This window comes from Ilyonectria robusta (genome assembly GCF_021365365.1).
Source record: "Ilyonectria robusta strain PMI_751 chromosome Unknown BGZ61scaffold_13, whole genome shotgun sequence".
Lineage (NCBI taxonomy): Eukaryota > Fungi > Ascomycota > Sordariomycetes > Hypocreales > Nectriaceae > Ilyonectria > Ilyonectria robusta.
This window is the reverse complement of record NW_025764447.1, coordinates 922979-942218: the sequence shown is the minus strand read 5'-3', so window position 1 is coordinate 942218 and position 19240 is coordinate 922979. Positions and strand designations below refer to the sequence as shown.

The 19240-nt window shown below is 49.3% G+C and overlaps 4 protein-coding genes across 4 annotated transcripts; 3 read left to right on the top strand and 1 right to left on the bottom strand.

The window, feature by feature from the left end:
* Window positions 1-889: 889 nt before the first annotated feature.
* BGZ61DRAFT_495169 (major facilitator superfamily domain-containing protein) lies at window positions 890-2985 on the top strand (the record flags this gene model as incomplete). The annotated part of the gene is made up of 6 exons (XM_046250842.1): window positions 890-1078; window positions 1156-1437; window positions 1537-1872; window positions 1937-2117; window positions 2171-2806; window positions 2879-2985. 6 exons carry the CDS (start codon window positions 890-892, stop codon window positions 2983-2985), a joined length of 1731 nt encoding a protein of 576 aa, XP_046102899.1.
* A 162-nt stretch (window positions 2986-3147) lies between these two features.
* On the bottom strand, window positions 3148-5850 carry BGZ61DRAFT_454574 (fungal-specific transcription factor domain-containing protein). The gene is made up of 5 exons (XM_046246248.1): window positions 5336-5850; window positions 5056-5284; window positions 4953-4984; window positions 3671-4901; window positions 3148-3615 (listed from the first exon to the last, which is right to left on the bottom strand). The coding sequence occupies exons 1-5, from the start codon at window positions 5525-5527 to the stop codon at window positions 3452-3454; spliced, it is 1848 nt and encodes a 615-aa protein (XP_046102898.1). The 5' UTR covers window positions 5528-5850; the 3' UTR covers window positions 3148-3451.
* A 449-nt stretch (window positions 5851-6299) lies between these two features.
* On the top strand, window positions 6300-7855 carry BGZ61DRAFT_393246 (uncharacterized protein). The gene is made up of 2 exons (XM_046242868.1): window positions 6300-6530; window positions 6599-7855. Exons 1-2 carry the CDS (start codon window positions 6385-6387, stop codon window positions 7614-7616), a joined length of 1164 nt encoding a protein of 387 aa, XP_046102897.1. The 5' UTR covers window positions 6300-6384; the 3' UTR covers window positions 7617-7855.
* Window positions 7856-16094: 8239 nt separating this feature from the next.
* On the top strand, window positions 16095-16478 carry BGZ61DRAFT_393245 (ankyrin repeat protein; the record flags this gene model as incomplete). The annotated part of the gene is made up of 1 exon (XM_046242867.1): window positions 16095-16478. A coding segment is annotated over one exon (384 nt), but the record flags the coding sequence as incomplete, so codon positions are not given.
* Window positions 16479-19240: the final 2762 nt, after the last annotated feature.

Sequence of the window (19240 nt, the reverse complement as noted above, 5' to 3'; positions counted from 1 at the left end):
CTATGGATATTGATGTCCTTTAATTGTTTAGAATGTTCTCTTGTCGAGGCGAACTCACCTTTGCCTCAGCAGTCACGGACATGTCTGTCGGACTTGAAGCCCAAAGTGATTGAGACGAGTAAAGAAAAGTATACGGCTAGCGTTATGGAAATGGCATCGCCACCTGTGTTCGGAATGGAGAACTCTTGGGATTTTCTCGATGTTAAAGGGAAGCGATACGCAAAGTTAACGCTATGAACTTTGAAACAATCAAGTATCAGTTTAAGCAGCACAGTAGCATTAAAAGTCAGCCTTGGGGTCTTTCAAACTCACTAGAAAGGATGGTGATTGAGACTTGCTTTCCTCCCGCCCAGGGTCAAAAGTCGCTAGACATAGACTTTGAAGATCAAATAGATATAATTCGAGTAACCTTACACATCATAACACTGCTCAAATGGTGAAATATTGCATGAACGCGCTAAAGAACCGTCCGCTTGACGCACGCGCCGATCCGCATTATGGAGGGTCGGAGTGCGGACGGTCGGACGGTCACCATCAGAAGCGGATGACGCTAACACTGTTCAACGAAGCTCATTCGTTGACTTGGTGTACAGTGAGTGTTTAAAGCACCCTCCGCGACAGCATACTTAGCATAGTAATGGCTTTGAGCACCCTCCGTGACAATGGGCGGCGTGGGAGGTGTAGATAAAGTCAAGCGAAGTGTGGTCTCCTGGAAGCCTCTGACAAACACATCCGACTTTCTTTCTTCCTCATTTATTCTATTCCCCATCAATCCTATGCCTATTCCTACACCGTACTTCATTGACACAGAGTCCTAGCACTGCAATCCCGATCTTCTTCGAGAAGCTTATGTAAACCCTGATCCACACCAGCACCCCCATTCATAGCCATGTTCACTGCTACGAAGGAAAAGGAGCCACGTCATGAATATGAGCGACAGGACGATGAGAAGACAGCTCCGCCTGCGTCGGACAATGCGACGCAGCCCGCGGACCCCACCGACTTCTTCTACCCTTCAGGCTTTAAACTCGCCCTCCTTCTAATCTCCATCTACATCGGGATGTTTCTCGTGGCATTGGTACGTGAGCAAGGATAAGATTCCACCAGGAGCACGTCTACATATAGAACACACAAACTGATGACCCTTCTTTGTAGGATAAACTCATCATCACGACCGCGATACCCGCCATAACCAACGAATTTCACGCAGCGAATGATGTCGGCTGGTACGGCACGGCCTACTTGCTGCCCAACTGCGCCTTTCTACTGGTATTCGGAAAACTATACACTTTCTTGGATGTCAAAGCCACTTTCCTGGCTGCGGTCCTACTATTTGAGATTGGCTCGGCCATCTGCGGCGCGGCGCCGAGTTCAATCGCTTTTATTATTGGCAGGGCCATTGCGGGCCTGGGAGCTGGAGGCGTTCAGTCTGGCGTCGTATGTCTTCCTTCTTTTACTAAACCATTGCCCAACCATCAGCATTCACCTTTTGGTTTCGTATTTCTTGTCCAGCTTGCTCACATCATGGTATATTAGATCACCATCATCGTCTACGCTGTTCCGCTCGAGAAACGGCCTCTATACCAGGGCCTCTTTGGTGTTGTTTATGGTATCTCGTCAGTTCTAGGCCCTCTGGTCGGCGGCGCCTTCACCACCAACGTCACCTGGAGATGGTGCTTTTACATCAACCTTCCTTTGGGAGGCGTTGTAATGCTATTTGTCTTCCTCTTCCTGCATATCCCGAGTCGTTCCAAGAACACAAACACTCTGAAGCACAAACTTCAGCAGCTCAATGCCGAGGGCTTGATCGCTCTCATCCCCGGGGTAATTTGCTTGTGCCTGGCCCTACAATGGGGTGGTTTCACCTACAGTGTAAGTGCCGAGTGTGTTTTTAGCGCTGCCCTTTCAGTTGGCTGGCATGGCTGACCAGGCTTAGTGGAGCGACGGACGCATCATCGCATTGCTTGTGCTTGCTTTCGTACTGTTGATCACCTTCGTCTTGATCCAAATCTGGAAGCCGGAGCGAGCCACGGTCCCACCACGCATTTTTATCCAGCGTAGCATTGCCAGCGGCTTCTTCGTGAGTTGTTGCATTGGCGCGCACCAGACGTTGTTGCGTAGGTCTACTCCGGTTCGATAAAGTTGTCGCCACTTGCTAATGCTACACCAGTCTACTATCTTCCCATCTGGTTCCAGGCTATCAAGGGCGACTCGGCCGTCGAGAGCGGCATCCACCTCCTGCCACAGGTGCTTGCTCTTGTTGTTGCGTCCATCCTCACTGGCGTACTAACAGGCCGCGTCGGCTACTACACGCCCTTCTTGATCTTCGGCATTTGCGTCACAGCGGTTGGTGCCGGTCTACTCACCACCCTCGGTATCGACTCGACGATGGGCCAGTGGATCGGTTACCAGATCCTGTACGGCTGGGGCTTTGGCGCTTGTATCCAGGCTCCTAACATGGCTGCTCAAACGGTGCTACCACGCGAGGAAGTTTCTATCGGGGCCTCACTTATGCTTTTCGCTCAGACCCTTTTCGGTGCCATCTTTGTCTCCATCGGCCAGAACGTCCTCGACGGTGAACTCAGCAGACGGCTCGCCGGCATTACAACCATCACCCCCAAACAAATTGAGAATGCTGGCGTCACCGGCATCTTGGAAACTGTCCCACCTCAGCATCACACGATAGCCCTGGAGGCCTACAATGATTCTCTGCGCGTATGCTTCCAAGTCGCTCTCGTTGTGTCTTGTCTTTGCATTCTTGGCGGACTCGGCATGGAGTGGCGAAGTGTGAAAAAGCAGAAGGAGAGTTCATCCGCTCAAGAATCCTAAAAGCAATCAAGCATTCAAGAGAGTTGGAGCGATCCAATAGATGAGTAAGAGAAGGACGCAAACTATGCATTCTCGATTAATCTGACCGGGGCTACGTTTGATCAGGAGAAAGATGAGTGTGAGGATGCAGCCACTGGAAAGAATGCAGGGTTTTGAGAAGAACGTATCCGGGATAATCACACTCGTGCAAATCGAGGACCCGCATTGAGGAATACTGGTGTCTGCGGTCTTTTCGGCTCATTTATAAAGAATGGGATAGGATAGAAGTGTACGATAGTGTGATACGCGAGTGAACATCCGGGGTTTAGTAAAGTAGGACCAACAGATCATGTTGTCTTTAATTACAGTGATAGCTTCGTCTAGTTATTGGATAAAGCACACCTTTTCTTTCTATGAATTCGAGCTCACCTTTTCTTTGGTCCCTGATTACACACCTTCTCAATGGAGGTTGCGAGTCGTCGAAGTTGTACATACAATGACTCAGATTGTGGAGATACTCCGAATTCCTTAAACCAAAGACGATATTCAATAACGCGCCACAATGTTTGTCCCAAACGTGATGGCTTCCCTGGCGCGATACGAAGCTTGATCTACCCAGCGTACTGCCGGTAGACCGTACACGCTATAGTTGGGTCTCCTCAGTCACGAACTGGTCTAACATGCTTCCAAACACTGCCATATCATCATCAACAGTCAAAAGGGAGGGGTCCAAAGCCATGCCATGCCCGTAGTCGAAGTTACCGAAATAGCTTTGTGCCTCCACCCCTGGCATTTGATCAAAGAATCCTATCGAATGATCACAATTAGCTGAGTGTTAAAGACTAATTCAAATTTCGCTCACCATCTGAAGCTGCCAAAGCGGCCGCGCCCGATTTGTCCAAATCTTGCTGCAGCACGGCTGTGATGGCCTTTGCTGCTCTTCGCGCCTCCACGGACCGGTCGGCATTCTTCTCCCACAGCCCTTTTGCAATGGTTAAAGCTTCCAATATGTCATCTCGCCTGCCAAAAGCGCAATAACTCGCCGTGCCAACATGTCCCTCGTTAAGTCTGCTCATTGCGAAACAGAGCATCATTGTGGCTTGTAGAAATTCGTGGTTGAGCGACGTAGCGACTTTCCAGCGAATGCCAAACACAAGGCCTCCAGGTTTAGTCTCTTCGCTCATTTTTCGTTGATGTTCCAGAATCGCCAGGGCAGCTTTGATACAAAGCTCGTTGGATCTCGTGTTTTCTTCTCCAACAGAATCTTTCACGAAACTCCGTCGATGAAGAAGATAAACGGCCTTTTGTATTAGAATATCCAAGAACATTTGATGCAATATCGTAGCAGGGTCGTCTGCGACTGATGTCTCGAGCGACCCATACTTTAACCATGTAGGGATGCCATCGATAGCTTTTTCCAGTTTGGCACTTAGCGCAGCAGTTGTGGCCGACGATGGCGGTCCTGCTTCAGTTGCATCGTATATTTCTGCTGCGACTTTGATGATGGTATTCCTCTGGATGACGAATAAAAGCGCAGTAGGTTCTGTCAATGGCCGCTCGGGTGGGATCTGGTCATGCTCAAAGCCAATGTCATTGGCAAACAAGTGCGTGGGCGGACGCGTATCGGATTGGGAATCCTTAATGATACGAGGCAATCCAACTTGGGTGCTGGTAAAGAAATCCATCTGGTATAGGGTCATCCAGAGACGTCGTCGAAGTTCTGCTTGCAGTGGTCGAATACCTGGCCAGTGAGAGGGATCGCGGTGCAGTCCCACGCGCAAGGCAATCCGGATGACGACGCCAATCAGGACCCAGTTGCCAATTGACGCATCGAGGTTCACGTTTTGGTCAACACCAAAGTGTATAGTCAGCGTCTCTATGGTGTATCTGGTCGGCTGGAGATAGTCCCCGGCGAGCAAGCAATGGATGGTAAGAGTCCGATAGGTTTCTAGCATGTCCTGTGATTCCGCGGTGGACAACCCAAGAGCTGCGACATCTTGCTGCTGAAGAAATGCGGACATGCTCATGACACTGCATAGGAGGCCCACCCACATGATGGGAACTGATGAACGGTTGTCCCAGAAGTTTGCGTACTACACGGAGGGTGAGAAAATAAGCCAAGAGCGATGGAATAGACCGTTTACCTCAGCGAGGAACTTGCCTCGGTGTAGAATGACTGGTAACTCCCAGCACCGCGTTAGCCAACCACGGTCGCGATGAAGTTCAAGTATTGATTGTAAGACTCACAAGGGGCCATATCGAAAGCATTGAAGAATTGGGAGACGAGTCTATCCACTACCTTGCGTGGAGGGATCATGCCCAGAATTTGCTCCCTTGGAAGACAGGGTGAGCTGTTGAGGAGAGAGATTCTAGTGAGAGGCGATTCATTCCTGGAGCCGGTATCAAATGGAGTCGATTCGAGGCTTGTGTTTGGGTTAGAGTACTCCTCGGACAGTTCATCCTTGAGGCATTGGATCTGGAAATATCATTATTGGGCTACTCAATACTTGTCGTCAAAATAACGTACGTCTTCCAAAATAGTAACCCAATGAGAACTGCCGGTGTAGACTGCATGGTCATCAGTGAGACTCAATTTACCCATGTCATCTGTTGCACGGCCATCGGAAGGATTGAGCGGTGGCTCAGTGTACGCTGGCATTTCACTTCGCGACGCATTATCGCCCGACGGCTGACGTGAGCTCTGCACAATGTCTCTCATCTCGGTGACGAGGTTCTCAAGGCGGGCAATTCTCTGACGAGTCTGCTGGCTCCTGGCAGGCCTGTAGTCGATGGCATCTTTTCGCTCTTGCTCTGAGCAGGTGAAGATGCATTCGGCGGGCTTTCTGCGTCGCGCACAAGCGCCACATGGAGATTGTCTATCGCAACGAAGTCTACATGGGTTTAATACGCTCTGTGCTATAACGAAGAGGGACAGACTCACTTGCGTCCCCTGCAAAAGGTGCAGCTCAAGATGGGCTTGTCTCGTCTCCGATTGTGGGGTGCTGATTGCGGCATCATTTAGAGGATTTGGAGGAGACTGGGATAAAGCCGAGCCGAGCTGAAGTGTCCAAAGCTCTCTCTAACATGGGTTTTTAGCTGACTCACGTGTCTGCGCCAAAGGAATTAATTGGTCCATGTACGCAAACTGGCCACACTTCCTTCGCCCGTCTAAAAATGGCAATCACCGAGACATAATGCACCTTAACAAATTCTACGAATTGTTTACGCTCATCCCGAACTGCGCGACACGAAAATCCGCGTAATTCGCTGCTCGCTATTCGGGTCTTTCGACTGAATACGAAGGATGCAGCCAAGCATCGGCCTGCAAGGATGCCCTGCCAAGGGGAATCTGGCTACAGACCAGTCCAGTCCTAGATAGCGCGGCAAGAAGTTTAATCCTTGGTGCAATAATAAGTAGATAAGCAGCAAGGCCTTATAAGAGGGTTTGTTCACCCCGCTGTCCCTCACTTGTACTTGACGTCACTGCTCGCATTATTCCCATTCTTCAACAATTCTCAATTCTGTTCATTTGGGCTTGCACGGCCGACATTTCACCAAGTCTTTATTCTCTAAGCGATGCGACCACATTATCTCGTCAATTTCCTTTTTGCGGGCGTACGCGCCGTCATCTACGAGGAGCCTTTCCCAAGATGCGAGGCTTGTCTCCCCACCAACGTTCATAATGCACCTGGGATCGGATTCGGGCTCTCATTTTCCTCTGGGTGGGCAACTCTTCTCTTTGAGGCTCTGTAAATCCACTGAAAGAGACGGTAGCTAATTGGCCTCTCAGAACTTCTGCCGCACATCTCTACAATGGCACCATTGCGGATGTCGCTCTCGTTGCCGCGTCGCCAGACTACGTTGCGCTCATGACCCGCCTTGTCACCTCGCCGAAGCCCTCATCACTGAGCAAATGGAACAAATGGCACCGCTCTATCAATAAGAAGCTCGGATGGCCGGCAACGCGGGAAGTCGGAATACTAGCCGGCATGTTGGCCTCCCTCCGCGATGCTACTACCATCGCCCTCGCCAGCCCGCTTGACCGGGTCGCCGTGACGCACCCGCCCATCCCCGGCCTCGCAGAGTACGACCTTTCTGACGCACTCGAGCACATCGGTTTACGGCCCTGGCTTGCCTCTAACCTCCCCCGGCCGAAGATCGGTTGGCCTCCGTTGCCCGAAGCAGGGCTGTACCCAGAGGGACTGACAGAGGGTCGCGCCGTCTTTGCAGCCCATGGACAGGGGCTTTGCGAGAAATACCAAAATCTATGGGATTGTATGGAGGAGGAGGACCGGATGGAACTGCAGGCGCTCATGGTCGTAGGTTTTACGAAAGGGGACCTACGGGCCGAGGTGTTAAGGCTTCGCGCCCCATTCGGTTGGAACCAAGGGGTTGAGGAGAGGCTCGTGGACTTGTCAGCTGGGCTGGATGCGATGGATAATTTTGAGTCGCATACAGCGTACTGGGCATACGTTCGCAGTCAGCTCCAGACACTGCTGATGAAGCTCCCAATAAGGCTTACGATGGTCCTGCTCACGGGAGAAAAGGCGACGCATACCGGCTTCCTCATCGCTCTCCGGGAGGCTCTGATGGAAAGCGAGTATGTTCTGGGTGACAACGAAGGACAAGTGTTAGTTATTGGCGACGAGGGTGGTGTGATTGACCCTGTGTTTGCGAGCGCCAGGGGTGCAGCGCAGTATGCGAGGCGGAGGCAAGAGGCGCCGATTGGGTGCGAGGAGCCGCGGGACTGTAAAGGTCAGCGAGCCAAGGAAGCCAGTCGCTCCGAGGATGAGAGACTAGAGTTATAATTGGTACGTGTATTCTAATTATGGAGATTTCAATCGTTGTCCGGGGTATGTCGGCTCTGTTTGAGGAGGTTTTAAGTGGTGCCTGTCAGCCTCGTATTCCCAACAGGCCAACATGCCACTGAACCACCACGGCTCAAGCAACACCATGCCTAACAGCCTCTTTCGGGCCTAGTTGCGAAGGGCAATTGGAAAATAGATACGTCGTATTTCCTGAAATTCGCGGGATAGGACACGTCGACCAAAAGCAATATCTCGACCACAAATCAGTTGCCAAAAAGAATGGTCGCAAGACTGTAGGACATCGTGAAGTTCCGAGATACGCTTTTCATACTAGACCTATTTTATGACATTCATTTGATTCTATTGGTCAAGGATACGCTGATTCCCTCCGCTGATTAGCCTTGTAAGCGACTCAAGGCAACCCCTGCGCAAGCTTCGCCAAGACATACCCTTGCGAACTTCTGTTCCAGTCTGCAGCCAAGCCAGCCCTTTGGCCGCTTGGCAGTGAGCTGTCCAAACCGAATCGAGGCATCTGAGCGACGCAGCCAGTTGGGCGTAAAAGCTCCGGCCACTAATATCACCACCATCATGGAGCGCACCCGATTTGACCGCCAATTTCCGTATTCCTGACACGTCCCAGCCGGGCATATCCAAAAAGGGCATCTGTAAAAGGCTGAGCACCTCGAGCTAAAATGCCACTTCCTTTTGGCCGAGAATTGTGCTCACTCGTTCACGCTCTGTGAGGCTTAGGCATCCCTCGTAAAGCTTTAGGGGTTAGGTTAATAGTGAGAGTGCCCCCCAGCTGTTTAACTTTCACTGGTCACACTGCAATATTAGCCAAATGAAACAGACATGATATTTGAGGAGCAACTTGACCAAGGGTTGATTTACTAATCACGCGACCCTCGAATAATCAACATGTCGGTCCGCATATGACGCTTGTCTGTCACAGGGTTATATCCGAGGTATTTACTTGTACAAATCACGGGTACATCTTTTTCTAATGAGAAAAATGCAAAATAAGAGGTAGATAAGATCCAGGTCCCATTTAAGACGCTGAAAAGCATTCAGACTATTGAATCCTTCTCAGATTAAAACTTCACTATACGAGTAATTAAGACTTGAATACAAATTGAGACACTGAAAAACAGCTCAGTGCTTCAAAGGTTTCAGAATAAAAGGAGATTTTGAGCAATGTGATTGAAGGGCGGCTGGAGGGCGAATTCTTGCAACATGGTTTCAAGCGGCGAGGAGAAAAGGTGTGTTTGAAACATGATTTAATGTACGCGTTAATAAAAATAAAAGACTTCAAGTTGACAACAACGACGTTCACTAATTATTCTAACACTCCGTGTTAACCAGATGACAAAGATATGGCAGACAAGGGAAGCCCCCAAGAAGAATGATGATACAAGAGCATGGAAAATTACAGCATACAAGATCAAATTGTCGTAGGGATGAGTTTTATGAGTAAGCTGATATTTATTTTGCAGAGGGCCTCGACTTCGGACTACTTGCATGAAGACACGAGCAAAATCCAGTTGGCGCGACTTTTGGTGATTCTAGAAATGCAGGCCTAACCGTGCCAAATTCGGATTTATGCTAAAATTGACCAGTTTCGAGAAGGACCCAAATAATGGAGAATTATTTGGTTGACATCGTGTACATTTTGGAAGCTGCAAGTCCCCCCCCCCCCCCCCCCCCGCCACCCATTTATTCACAATTAAAAGAAATTGGTTGAGGCAACTTTCCCGGAGCCACATAACACAACCTCCGACTTTTGGCTGGGACAGAACAAAGTGTGGGAGTACCTGAAGGAACTAAAGGACCTTCTTACCTAGCAAAATAACTGAAGTAATATGGATACTGTCGGCTGACTGACTGAAGCAAATTGCGCGTCAACAAACGCAAGTGCAACTCGCTCCCTTTAATGCAGCGCGTCTCACGTCCATAGTTCTCATCAACATCCAAAGCGGTAGTTTTTGTGACCTTGACCTTGTTGACATGGGATTCCTCGTCCAACACGATTCCAAATCTCGCTTCTGGTGGAGCAATTACCCGAACTGGTATAGTTAATGCCTCCAAGGGAATGCCATGATGAAAAGCGAGAAAAAGATGAGAAGCAGAGAGCTTCGGAGGCCAGCTGGGTACCGAAGCTGCTTCGTGGGGTCAAAAATGTAAGAACGGTCGTATATGTTCCCGGAGCTCGATTGGGTGACTTCGGTGGTGGGCAAGAAGGCGTAACAATGAGCAAAAAGAAAACATACAACAGCGAGGATTCCCCGGTCGTCACCGACCCGAGTACTAATTCGCCGCTTCTCAGCTTGACTAAGGGAGAGCGGACGGGATCCCGTATTTTCTAAGAGCTATGGTCGTATGTATCAGATGCGGCGTCAACGCAGCTTCTAAGCGCGAGGGGAAGAGTAAGCTCGTCGAGTTAAGCACAACCAATCACAACAACAAAGCTCGAGCACATCTCTGGACGTAGGATTATCACATCGGACAAAAGGCCAATCCAAATAGTTTGTAGTAAAATATTTACTTGCTACATTTCATTATGCCTGTCAAACTACAGGGGAATGACTGTGGATGGATGTGCATTGTCCTCGGATTCCCGCCATGGCCCCCCCTTAAGTTAGGTAGGAAATCACACTTGCATGCATTCATGTTCTGCGGCAAATGACGGGGAGTTATCTCAACAATCGCGACGGGACGATGCGCCTAACTTGACCGTGTCCGGACTTCTGCTCCATCACGCGGCCGCGACGGACCACACAACTACTGTCAGCTACCTCCTTGAACATGGAGCTGATGCTGAATCTCACACTTCAGTTACAGTGGAGATGCCTAGCCCACTGTCCTCGTTTCTTCCCAAACCGAAGCACCGTGCGTCCAAAGAGACAACACCCGTTGTCCAGGACTATCCCCTTGACATCAACGCACCTACGGTCGACACCACTCAGCTGGAAAAGCAAGAACTTCCTGAGCTGGACAATAAGGGGCTTCCCGATGCTTCCATCGAATGCATTCCGCGACTTGAAGTTTCTTCACCGATGTGAACTAATACGGTCGCGGTTGGAGTACGACATCAGGAAAGCAGTGTCTGGGGCATGGAGATTATGGCCTTCGGGAGTTTGCACAACGAGCGGACCAGTACGGTGTAATGACAATGGGGATTGATCGAGCGTCTAGTTGCGACGATGAACCCCCCGGTATGGGTGCTTTTCACAACTAGCTACTGCATTTTATCTTAGCTACTATGACACGTTTTTCCTCCGTCTGCCATGGACAGATTTCTTTTTCTTAACCATCACCAGGAATACCATCCCATGCATGGCTGCTGCCGTTGGCGTGGAAATGGACTCGCGAGAGCACACCTCCAATCTTGGCATGCATCAGGGTGCATTCGACCCAGCCCGAGAGATTAAGTGGCCGGATTTTCTACCGCCTGCACCCGCTCCTCTATTTTCACATCCCCTCCCATCTTCCTTGTCTCTGGTAGAAGCCCAACTGCAGCCCACTTAAGTCCAACCGGACGACTGTAAGTTTCTCAATTGATCACAACTACTGCATCCTAACATTCATACATAGATCCTAATATTTATACAGAGATCCTAATATTTATATAGAGATCCTAACATTCATACAGAGGAAAACCTCCATCGAGAGGAAGATGAACGTCTTGATGAAAAAGGTTTGTGCTGCGATTTTACATCGGTTACCTCTATGCGCATCTGGGAAATGTCGAAATTGATTGGGATCTTGACGACCCAAAATATACTTGTCGCGTGTGAGTTTACCTGGTTACGAATACGACTACAGAAAGACTGGTACTCTGAAACTCCACCTCCACACTCCAAGTCACATCGTGAGATACTTTATTTGTCTTTAAAATATTAAGCAAGTATTCTAACCTGCGTCTAGAGGCAAAATGATCGATCACCCGCGAGGCCATCGACGCCAAAACCTCGCCCTCCACGCCGTGCTCCTCCAGTCATAATTTCAAGCATTGAGCCTTCCTCAGCGGAAGTTGATACGACAATGGAATCCCACCACCGCTCTCAAGACCCAAATGCTCCTCAATTACAGCGGGACTCGGAAACGAGCGCCGACAGTTCAAAGCCTGCGACTTCACAACCTACACTACAATATCCACGAGATATGGAGATACCAGATTCAGAAGAAGATGTCGGTGATTTTTATGAACTTCAATATCCACTAGATATGGAGATAGCGGATTCAGAAGAAGATGTCAGTGAATTTTGTGATGAGGCTATGGAGCTGGATTTAGAATCATGGCTGAGGGCGCAGGGCAGGAAGATTTAGAGGGACAAGCTATGCGAAAGTGTCCATGGACATCATCAAGAAACTTTTAATGGTAACGGTAGCCGAGAGTAAATGGATGCAAATTAAAGATTTAAAATGAACAAGTTCGGTTGTCTCAAATGCAACTTGTGTGGTGGAGAATCGTTTTGATCAGTTGCTGGACACAGCATTAAATGAATTTGGAGCGAGGCCCTTTGAATTTTTTTTTTTTTGCTCGAGTGTTGCCGAGAGGAGCAGCTAGAAGCCTGGATTCTTTTTGGTGAATTAGTAATATGATGGTATTATTCAGGCTAAAATTTGACTTAATGTGTAATTGTGAAAAGGAAAAAAAAGGAATTTAAAATAATATTATTGATAAATAATTAGTATCTATTGATTTCACAATTAACTGTAGAGTAATAATTATTCACTTAGCTGTAGAGCTTGAAAATATCCATCTATTCTCTGTCTATTAATTTCACAATTAACTGTAGAGTAATAATTATTCACTCAACTGTAGAGCTTGAAAATATCCATCTATTCTCTATCTTAGGTTTTGCAGTTAGCAATAGTGTTGTAGTTAGATTATAATTTAGTAACACCATACGTACTGTATTCAGCCTACGAGGCAACCGGATGGTCTAATTAGGGAAGGCAGCGACGATCTCTTTGTGGCGTTGTTCCATTGCTTCTTGTAGGCAGGAATCTGCCTTGTTGGCGGTAAACTAGTGAGACCGCTTCCACACCACAGTCTGCCACGTCATCTCTACGCACTCGGCAGACGATGAGGTTACACAAAAGCGTCCGGTTGAAAAAAAGCCAGCCGCAGTGAGGCATTTTTTCTCTGTGCGGGGACACAAGTACCTGCACAAGCACGTAAGTCCCCGAGTTTTGTACCCTTTTGGTTTTGCTCGGGTCATCTGGTGACTTGGATTTGAGGCTGTGCGAATGAATTCTTGGCAATTTAAGAAATCATAAATAAGCTCGTGTCTGTTCACGACCCGGGCACTGCTTCCGTGGTCCTGACAGCGACAATTCAATCTGTGTCTTTGGAACTTGATAACCGCCACCGTATTGCGTCTCTGCCGAGCCACCAGAGCACCTTCCTGCTATTGAGGAGCACATCCACAGCGGTCTCAACTGGTACTTTTGGTTGAAACTCAGTGTAGCGGATGTGGCAATAGCTGCAGCAACTGTGCTGGGGGCGTTTTGCTGACCGGATTTCGTCCACGAATACAAAACCTACCTACCGTAACACCCGCCGTTTGCCCTATCTTCAACAAACCTTTCGCCAAAATCATGAGCGCATCACCGATCACATTGAATACGGGGTGGGAGATAGCTCTACAGACCCACCTATCCTCGATCTCGCCTCAGCATCAACACACTCTCTCCTCGGTAACAACACCGGAGGATATCGTATCAATTCTAGAACGAGCACAAAGAAACTCCAGCAATCGCAAGGTTAACAAGCTTCTAGATGTGGTTAATCGCGCCACTGCCCCACTCAGAGACTTCCAAACTGTTGCCGACGTACTGGTCCAAATCGATGGAAGGATTGGGTAAGTGAGCATTAAGGCTTGCGGACATGCAACTCTCTGACAATATTTCTAGTTCTGTAGTCTGGGCACCTTTGAAGCTCGTCCTGTTGGTGTTAGAGAAGCGTGGTCGCGGCTTTGACAAACTCGCCGAAAAGCTCAATCATCTGGTCGATGCCCTGCCTCGATACAACCTTTACGGTCAATACTTTCGGGACAACACGATTCTCCAAAAGGCCTTGGGGAATCTATTCGTCAGCTACATTGAATTCTGTTTCGCAGCTGTGCGTTATTGGGAGAGCGATGGCTTGGGTGCGCTCCAACAGGAACACTGGTTGTTGACCGTCGATGGCTAATCTCTCAATAGTCAACCTGTTGAGATCAATGTCAAGCTCATTTGATCGACAGTTTCTCGACATCTTTGCTTCAATAGATAGACACCGGAACGAAGTTGAGAACACTGCGGCAGCCGTGTCACTATTATATGTGCAAGATGTGAAGCACATTACAACGGAATTGAAGGACACTGGCATTATTCAACGAGAGAGTGGGTGTTGACCAATTTTTACGATTATATTGTTTTGAACTAACAAATATAGGCCAACAACGTGAAAAAAGCCTTAAATGGCTTTCCCCTGTCAACCTTGAACACGACAACACAGTTTACTCCAAGCAATGGGTCCCAGGTACCTCCGAATGGATTTTGCAACAGCCCGAATATCTCAGATGGACCAAAAATCAAGATGGAGACGGGGCCCTGAAGTTTCTATGGCTTAGGGGAGGCGTCGGCTCTGGGAAAACCTTCCTGGCACACTTCATTGCGAAAACTCTTGCCGGCGACCACTGCAATGTCGTCCAGTACCTCTTCAGCACGAAGCAAGGGCAGGGAATTAGGCGCAGTAATCTGCTTTTTGTCAGGACAATCCTGTATCAGCTCCTGATCAACAAAAACATCAACACTTCTTCAACTTTCGAGGCTCTTCACTCCCTCCGGGCGAGCAGTGGAAAGTCGGAAGCACAATCTCCCCCAAAATTGTGGGCTGGGTTGTTCCAGCTTGCGCGCGGTTTAGCCAACACACCGGTTTACCTGATAGTCGACGCCATTGACGAAGCTGACCAGGATGAACGGGAAGACATTTTGGATTCACTAGCAAGGCTTGTCTCTCTTGCACCATCTATCCGTGTTCTCATTACCGGGCGGCCAGATGAAGACATCGTCGCATGGGTTGAGAAGTCTTCTGGGATCAGTAGCTTGTCTCAGGCTATTTCCGAGTTTAAGATTCCAGATGCAGCAGCAGCTCGAGACATTGAAACCTACATCGACAGTCGCATCCTACGTTCAAGCAAGCTGAGGCATCCAGCTGTGGCCCAACAGATCAAGAAAGACGTCACTGCCCGAGCAGAGGGGATGTTCCTCTACGTCCGTCTCATGCTCGATGAATTGGAGATTGAATCATCTGTTGGAGCAGTTCGACTTCGTTTAGGAAAATTCCCGAGGTCCTTAAATGACTACTACGAGACCGTCTTCAGGCGAATCAGCAATAATACTGACAGTACTCGCGAGCTTGCCCGAAATCTGCTCGCATGGGTCACAACCTCACACGAGCCGATGCATGTTGACACCGTTTTGGTTGCACTTCAAAGCCAAGCTTTATCCAGGATACCTAGCGTCGCAGGTCCAACAAAAGACGACGTTGATGAGACTCGCCTCTTGGATCCTCTGAAACAGATCAGATCGATATGTTTTCCATTGCTGGAGGTTACTGAAAGTGGTATCGCTCAACTGGTGCACTGTTCAGTTGCTGCGTACATACTAAATACAGGCATGAACGCCCATCCTGAGCAGGATTCGACCCTTCTGCTCACCCATACGCAGGCTAGCCAGGAGATCGCACTTGCATGCATTAATTTTCTGCGATTTGGCCCAGAATGGTCAATTTCAGACGTGACAGGAGATGCATGCTCGGCGTTCTCAGACTACTCGACTAAGTATTGGCCGGAACACCTATCGGAGTCTCACCAAGACGACTTGGTCGACATACCATCGCTTTTCGAAACAATGGCTCCGGAGCAAAAGTGGTTCGTAGACTGGGTTGCAAGACGATCAAAACTCGATTATGCTTTTCAAAAAACGTTTCTGCTAGACAGGAATGGACTTCCCTCATGCCTGGAGATTGCAGCCTATTTTAACATCACTTCTTGGGCGATGGCCATTATTCAAAGTCCATCGAGACACTCTACTTCATCATTTCCTGAGATGATTGCGGCTGCGAGAGGTTCTCTAGACATCCTACGCTTATTCCACCAGCGCGCCAGCGACAGCGGAAGTTGGAATACACAAGACAAGTTCCTACTACATGTTGCTGCTCGAAATGGACACCATGCAGTGGTTCGGTATCTGATTGTTGAAACGGGATGGGATGCCAATGCCATTGATTTGTTTGGTCGGTCTGCTCTGATGCACGCCTGCTCCCACGGTCACACTGCGGTTATCAACGAACTGCTCAGACAAGACGTCGACGTATGTGTCGTCTCGCCCGCAGGGTACAATGCAGCAGATGGTGCAGCGGCTATTGGTGATATCCAAAGTCTTACTGCTCTAATTTCGAGGTCTCACAACGGTGTGACCCTAAATTCTCTTTTCCTCTCATCCGCAAACGGACATGCCAACGTTGTCGAATATCTTCTCCAACATGCCCTTCTAGACCTCAACGGGGCAGACAAGAACTCCTGGACTTCCTTGCACTGGGCATGTCGAAATGAACACCACGACGTTGTGAAGCTTCTTATTACCTACGGTGCAACTGTCGATGCCCACGACAGTGACGGAAGAACTCCACTCAATCGTGCTGTGCGAATTGGAGACCTTGAAATCGTCCAGACGCTCCTGCAGGCTGGCGCAAGCCCAGTTAGCCGTGATTCAAGTGGGTTATCCCTTACCCACTTTGCCTCAGCAGGGGGCTTCACCGAAGTGTTGAGTCTTCTCCTTGGGTTAGGAGTGGATCCAAATGACGGAGAGCTATCTCAACAGTTGCGACGGAACGATGCGCCTAACTTGACCGCGTCCGGACCTCCGCTCCATTACGCGGCCGAGATGGGCCACACAGCCACTGTCAGCTACCTCCTTGAACATGGGGCTGATGTAGACAAGAAGGGACCCAATTACGAGACAGCACTTCAGAAAGCTTGTGATGCTGGACAGGAGTCAGTCGTCCGAATTCTACTTGATGCAAATGCCAATCACGAGTCATGCGGAAACTCTGGGAAGCATCGTATCCCGTTAGCTATCGCCGTCAGGAACCTCCACGTTGGCATTGTCTCTATCCTTGCTCCAATCGCGTGGTCCGCAGCTGCTACGACCGCACCTAAGAGTTTCACATTTTGTGAGAAATCGCCAATCAACGCTGCCATCCAAGCCGCAGTAGAACGCGACAATGTCACAATATTGGCCAGCCTGTTTTCATATGCACCGCAGAATCTACACTTACCTACATGTGTAACGCTAAACGTCTTTAACAAAACGTTTCGCGATGGAAACAGGGCCTTCGCCGAGTTTTTAGTTGGCCTAGGCTTTGATCTTTCAAAATCCACCGTGCAAAATAAGCAATATCCAACGCCTCTGGGGTGCGCCGCCCAAGGACAGAATTTGCCGATGGTTAAATTTCTCTTGGAGGGGAAAGTCAACCCAATTGAGTTCAGCTCACTACCGGATGAAGAAAACTTTGAGGGTCACAACCGCGAGCATCTTACCGCTCTCGATGCAGCGGTTCTTGCAAGAAATGTCGAAATCCTAAGTTTGCTGACAAAACGACAAAGACAACCGCCGGACCTCGAAGATCCCAAGGGAGATTGGCCATACCTTATCAACCTTGGTGGACAACTGAAGAGAATGCCTAGTAACGACGATCAACGGGAGTCCTTGACAGAACCAAGACTTCCGGTAATCACGACCTGGCGCCGCCGCCCTGTTATTTCTAAACCACTAAGGGGCCTCTTCAGTGCAATTTCAAAAAATGACCTAACAGAGCTCCAAGGACAAATAGATAGTGGTCTCGACTTGAACGAATTGGACTCTGAATTCGGGACTCCTCTCGCCTGGGCAATCAGGGCTGGCAACCCAGATATCGTGGCCTGTCTACTTGAATCTGGGGCCGATACATCTCTAAGAGCCCCCGGCGGTTCACAACTGATTACCGTAGCGTGCGGGCCTTCACATTGCAACACTACGATTGTGGGGATGCTTCTATCCGCCGGGGCACCACTGGAAGGGCTCGCTCTGACTAAGGCTTGCTCGTCACAGAACTTAGACCTGGTCAGATTACTCTTAGATGCCGGTGTTAATCCGAATCTTGATGTGCTGCCAGGGAGGTGGAAGATGAGAGGGCCGCCACTTGTTGAAGTCATCAACAGCGACAATGATGCTTTCTTTGAAGAGGCAGCACCTCTACTTCTCAATGCGGGAGCTCGGGCAGTTGAAGAACGTTATGAAGATGAACCAGTCTTGCATTTAGCTGTGGACAGGGAAAGACCTTTTGTTCTGCAAAAGCTTGTCGAGACGGGAGTACCCATTGATATCTGCGACGAAATAGGGCGAACCGCTCTGCACCTAGCCATTCTTAGCAAAGGTCCAGGGATGGAGCTGACGTGCAGGGAGCTTCTCCGTCTCAACGCATCAACAGCACAAGTAGGAGAACGGCGAGCTTCCGCTCTCCACACGGCCTGCGGCGCTGAGAACTACTGGATGGCCAGGCATTTGATCGAACTCGATGGCCGGCGAGACATCAATGCAAGAGATTGCAACAGCCAAACGCCGCTAATGTGGGCAATCATCCGCGACTGGTCTGATCCTCCTAGAGAGTACCTCACCGCACCGACGAGATTCCTCAACTACTGGAATGGCATGAGAGGAAAGAACCTGACACCGACTCGGGCAGGATATGATTCCATCGCGGAGAGTCCTAGCAACTCGGAGATCATCACATTTCTCCTTGATAACGGGGCCAGCGTCGATGCAATTGACTGTCAAAAACGAAATCCACTACACTGGGCAGCTATAATGGGAAATGCAGACATAGTATCAGCTCTCTTGGGCCACAGAGCAGACGTTGATGCTGTAGATGAAAACAGGCAGACTGCGTTACATCTGGCTGTTATCCACAGTGCCGTCGGATGCATGAAAGTACTGCTCGCTGCAGGAGCGAATCCCAATGCGATAGACACAGCCCCGACAACTGACAGAATCCGTGCCTCTCTCTTAAGACATGAATTCGGAACCAAGTGCAGGGTTCAGGAGATGCCACTGCACCTCGCCTTTAAGAAACCTGGCCAACACAAACTATGTGAGATGGTGCAGCTCTTGCTTGAGGCTGGCGCGAATATATTTGGACGGAATTTCAATGGCGAGACTTGCTTGCATATTGCTGCAAAAGGGGGAAACACGACCGCCGTGCAGGAACTCATCTATTCTAATTTTTACGGGAACATGTACCTCTCCATTAAAGACAATGTTGGGAGGTCTGCTAGGGACTGGGCTGAGCAGATGGGCCACAGGAAGGTTGCCGAACTGCTAGAAACCGCGGAAAGTCAAAACCCACTAGGACCCAGATCCCGGGGTGGGTCTGTCATTGCTTACTTTAACGTTTAGGGGAGAAGGTTAAACGTTCAGTCATGTGTCGGAGTCTTATGTCGGCGATTACATTTGGCACTTGGGCAATGCACGGTCGTCCAATTCTTTGGAGAGCCCAAATTCTGCAAGAAGTACAGAGAAATATATCAGGGTTT

Excerpts from the sequence above, each read along its gene's own strand:
- BGZ61DRAFT_393246 (XM_046242868.1), top strand. The coding sequence starts at position 6,385 with ATGCGACCACATTATCTCGTCAATTTCCTTTTTGCGGGCGTACGCGCC. Across the intron at positions 6,531-6,598 it reads GGGCTCTCATTTTCCTCTGG|AACTTCTGCCGCACATCTCT; the intron begins GTGGGCAACTCT and ends TTGGCCTCTCAG.
- BGZ61DRAFT_454574 (XM_046246248.1), bottom strand. The coding sequence starts at position 5,527 with ATGAGAGACATTGTGCAGAGCTCACGTCAGCCGTCGGGCGATAATGCG. Across the intron at positions 4,985-5,055 it reads TGCTTTCGATATGGCCCCTT|TCATTCTACACCGAGGCAAG; the intron begins GTGAGTCTTACA and ends GGGAGTTACCAG. Across the intron at positions 4,902-4,952 it reads GAGGCAAGTTCCTCGCTGAG|TACGCAAACTTCTGGGACAA; the intron begins GTAAACGGTCTA and ends CCCTCCGTGTAG.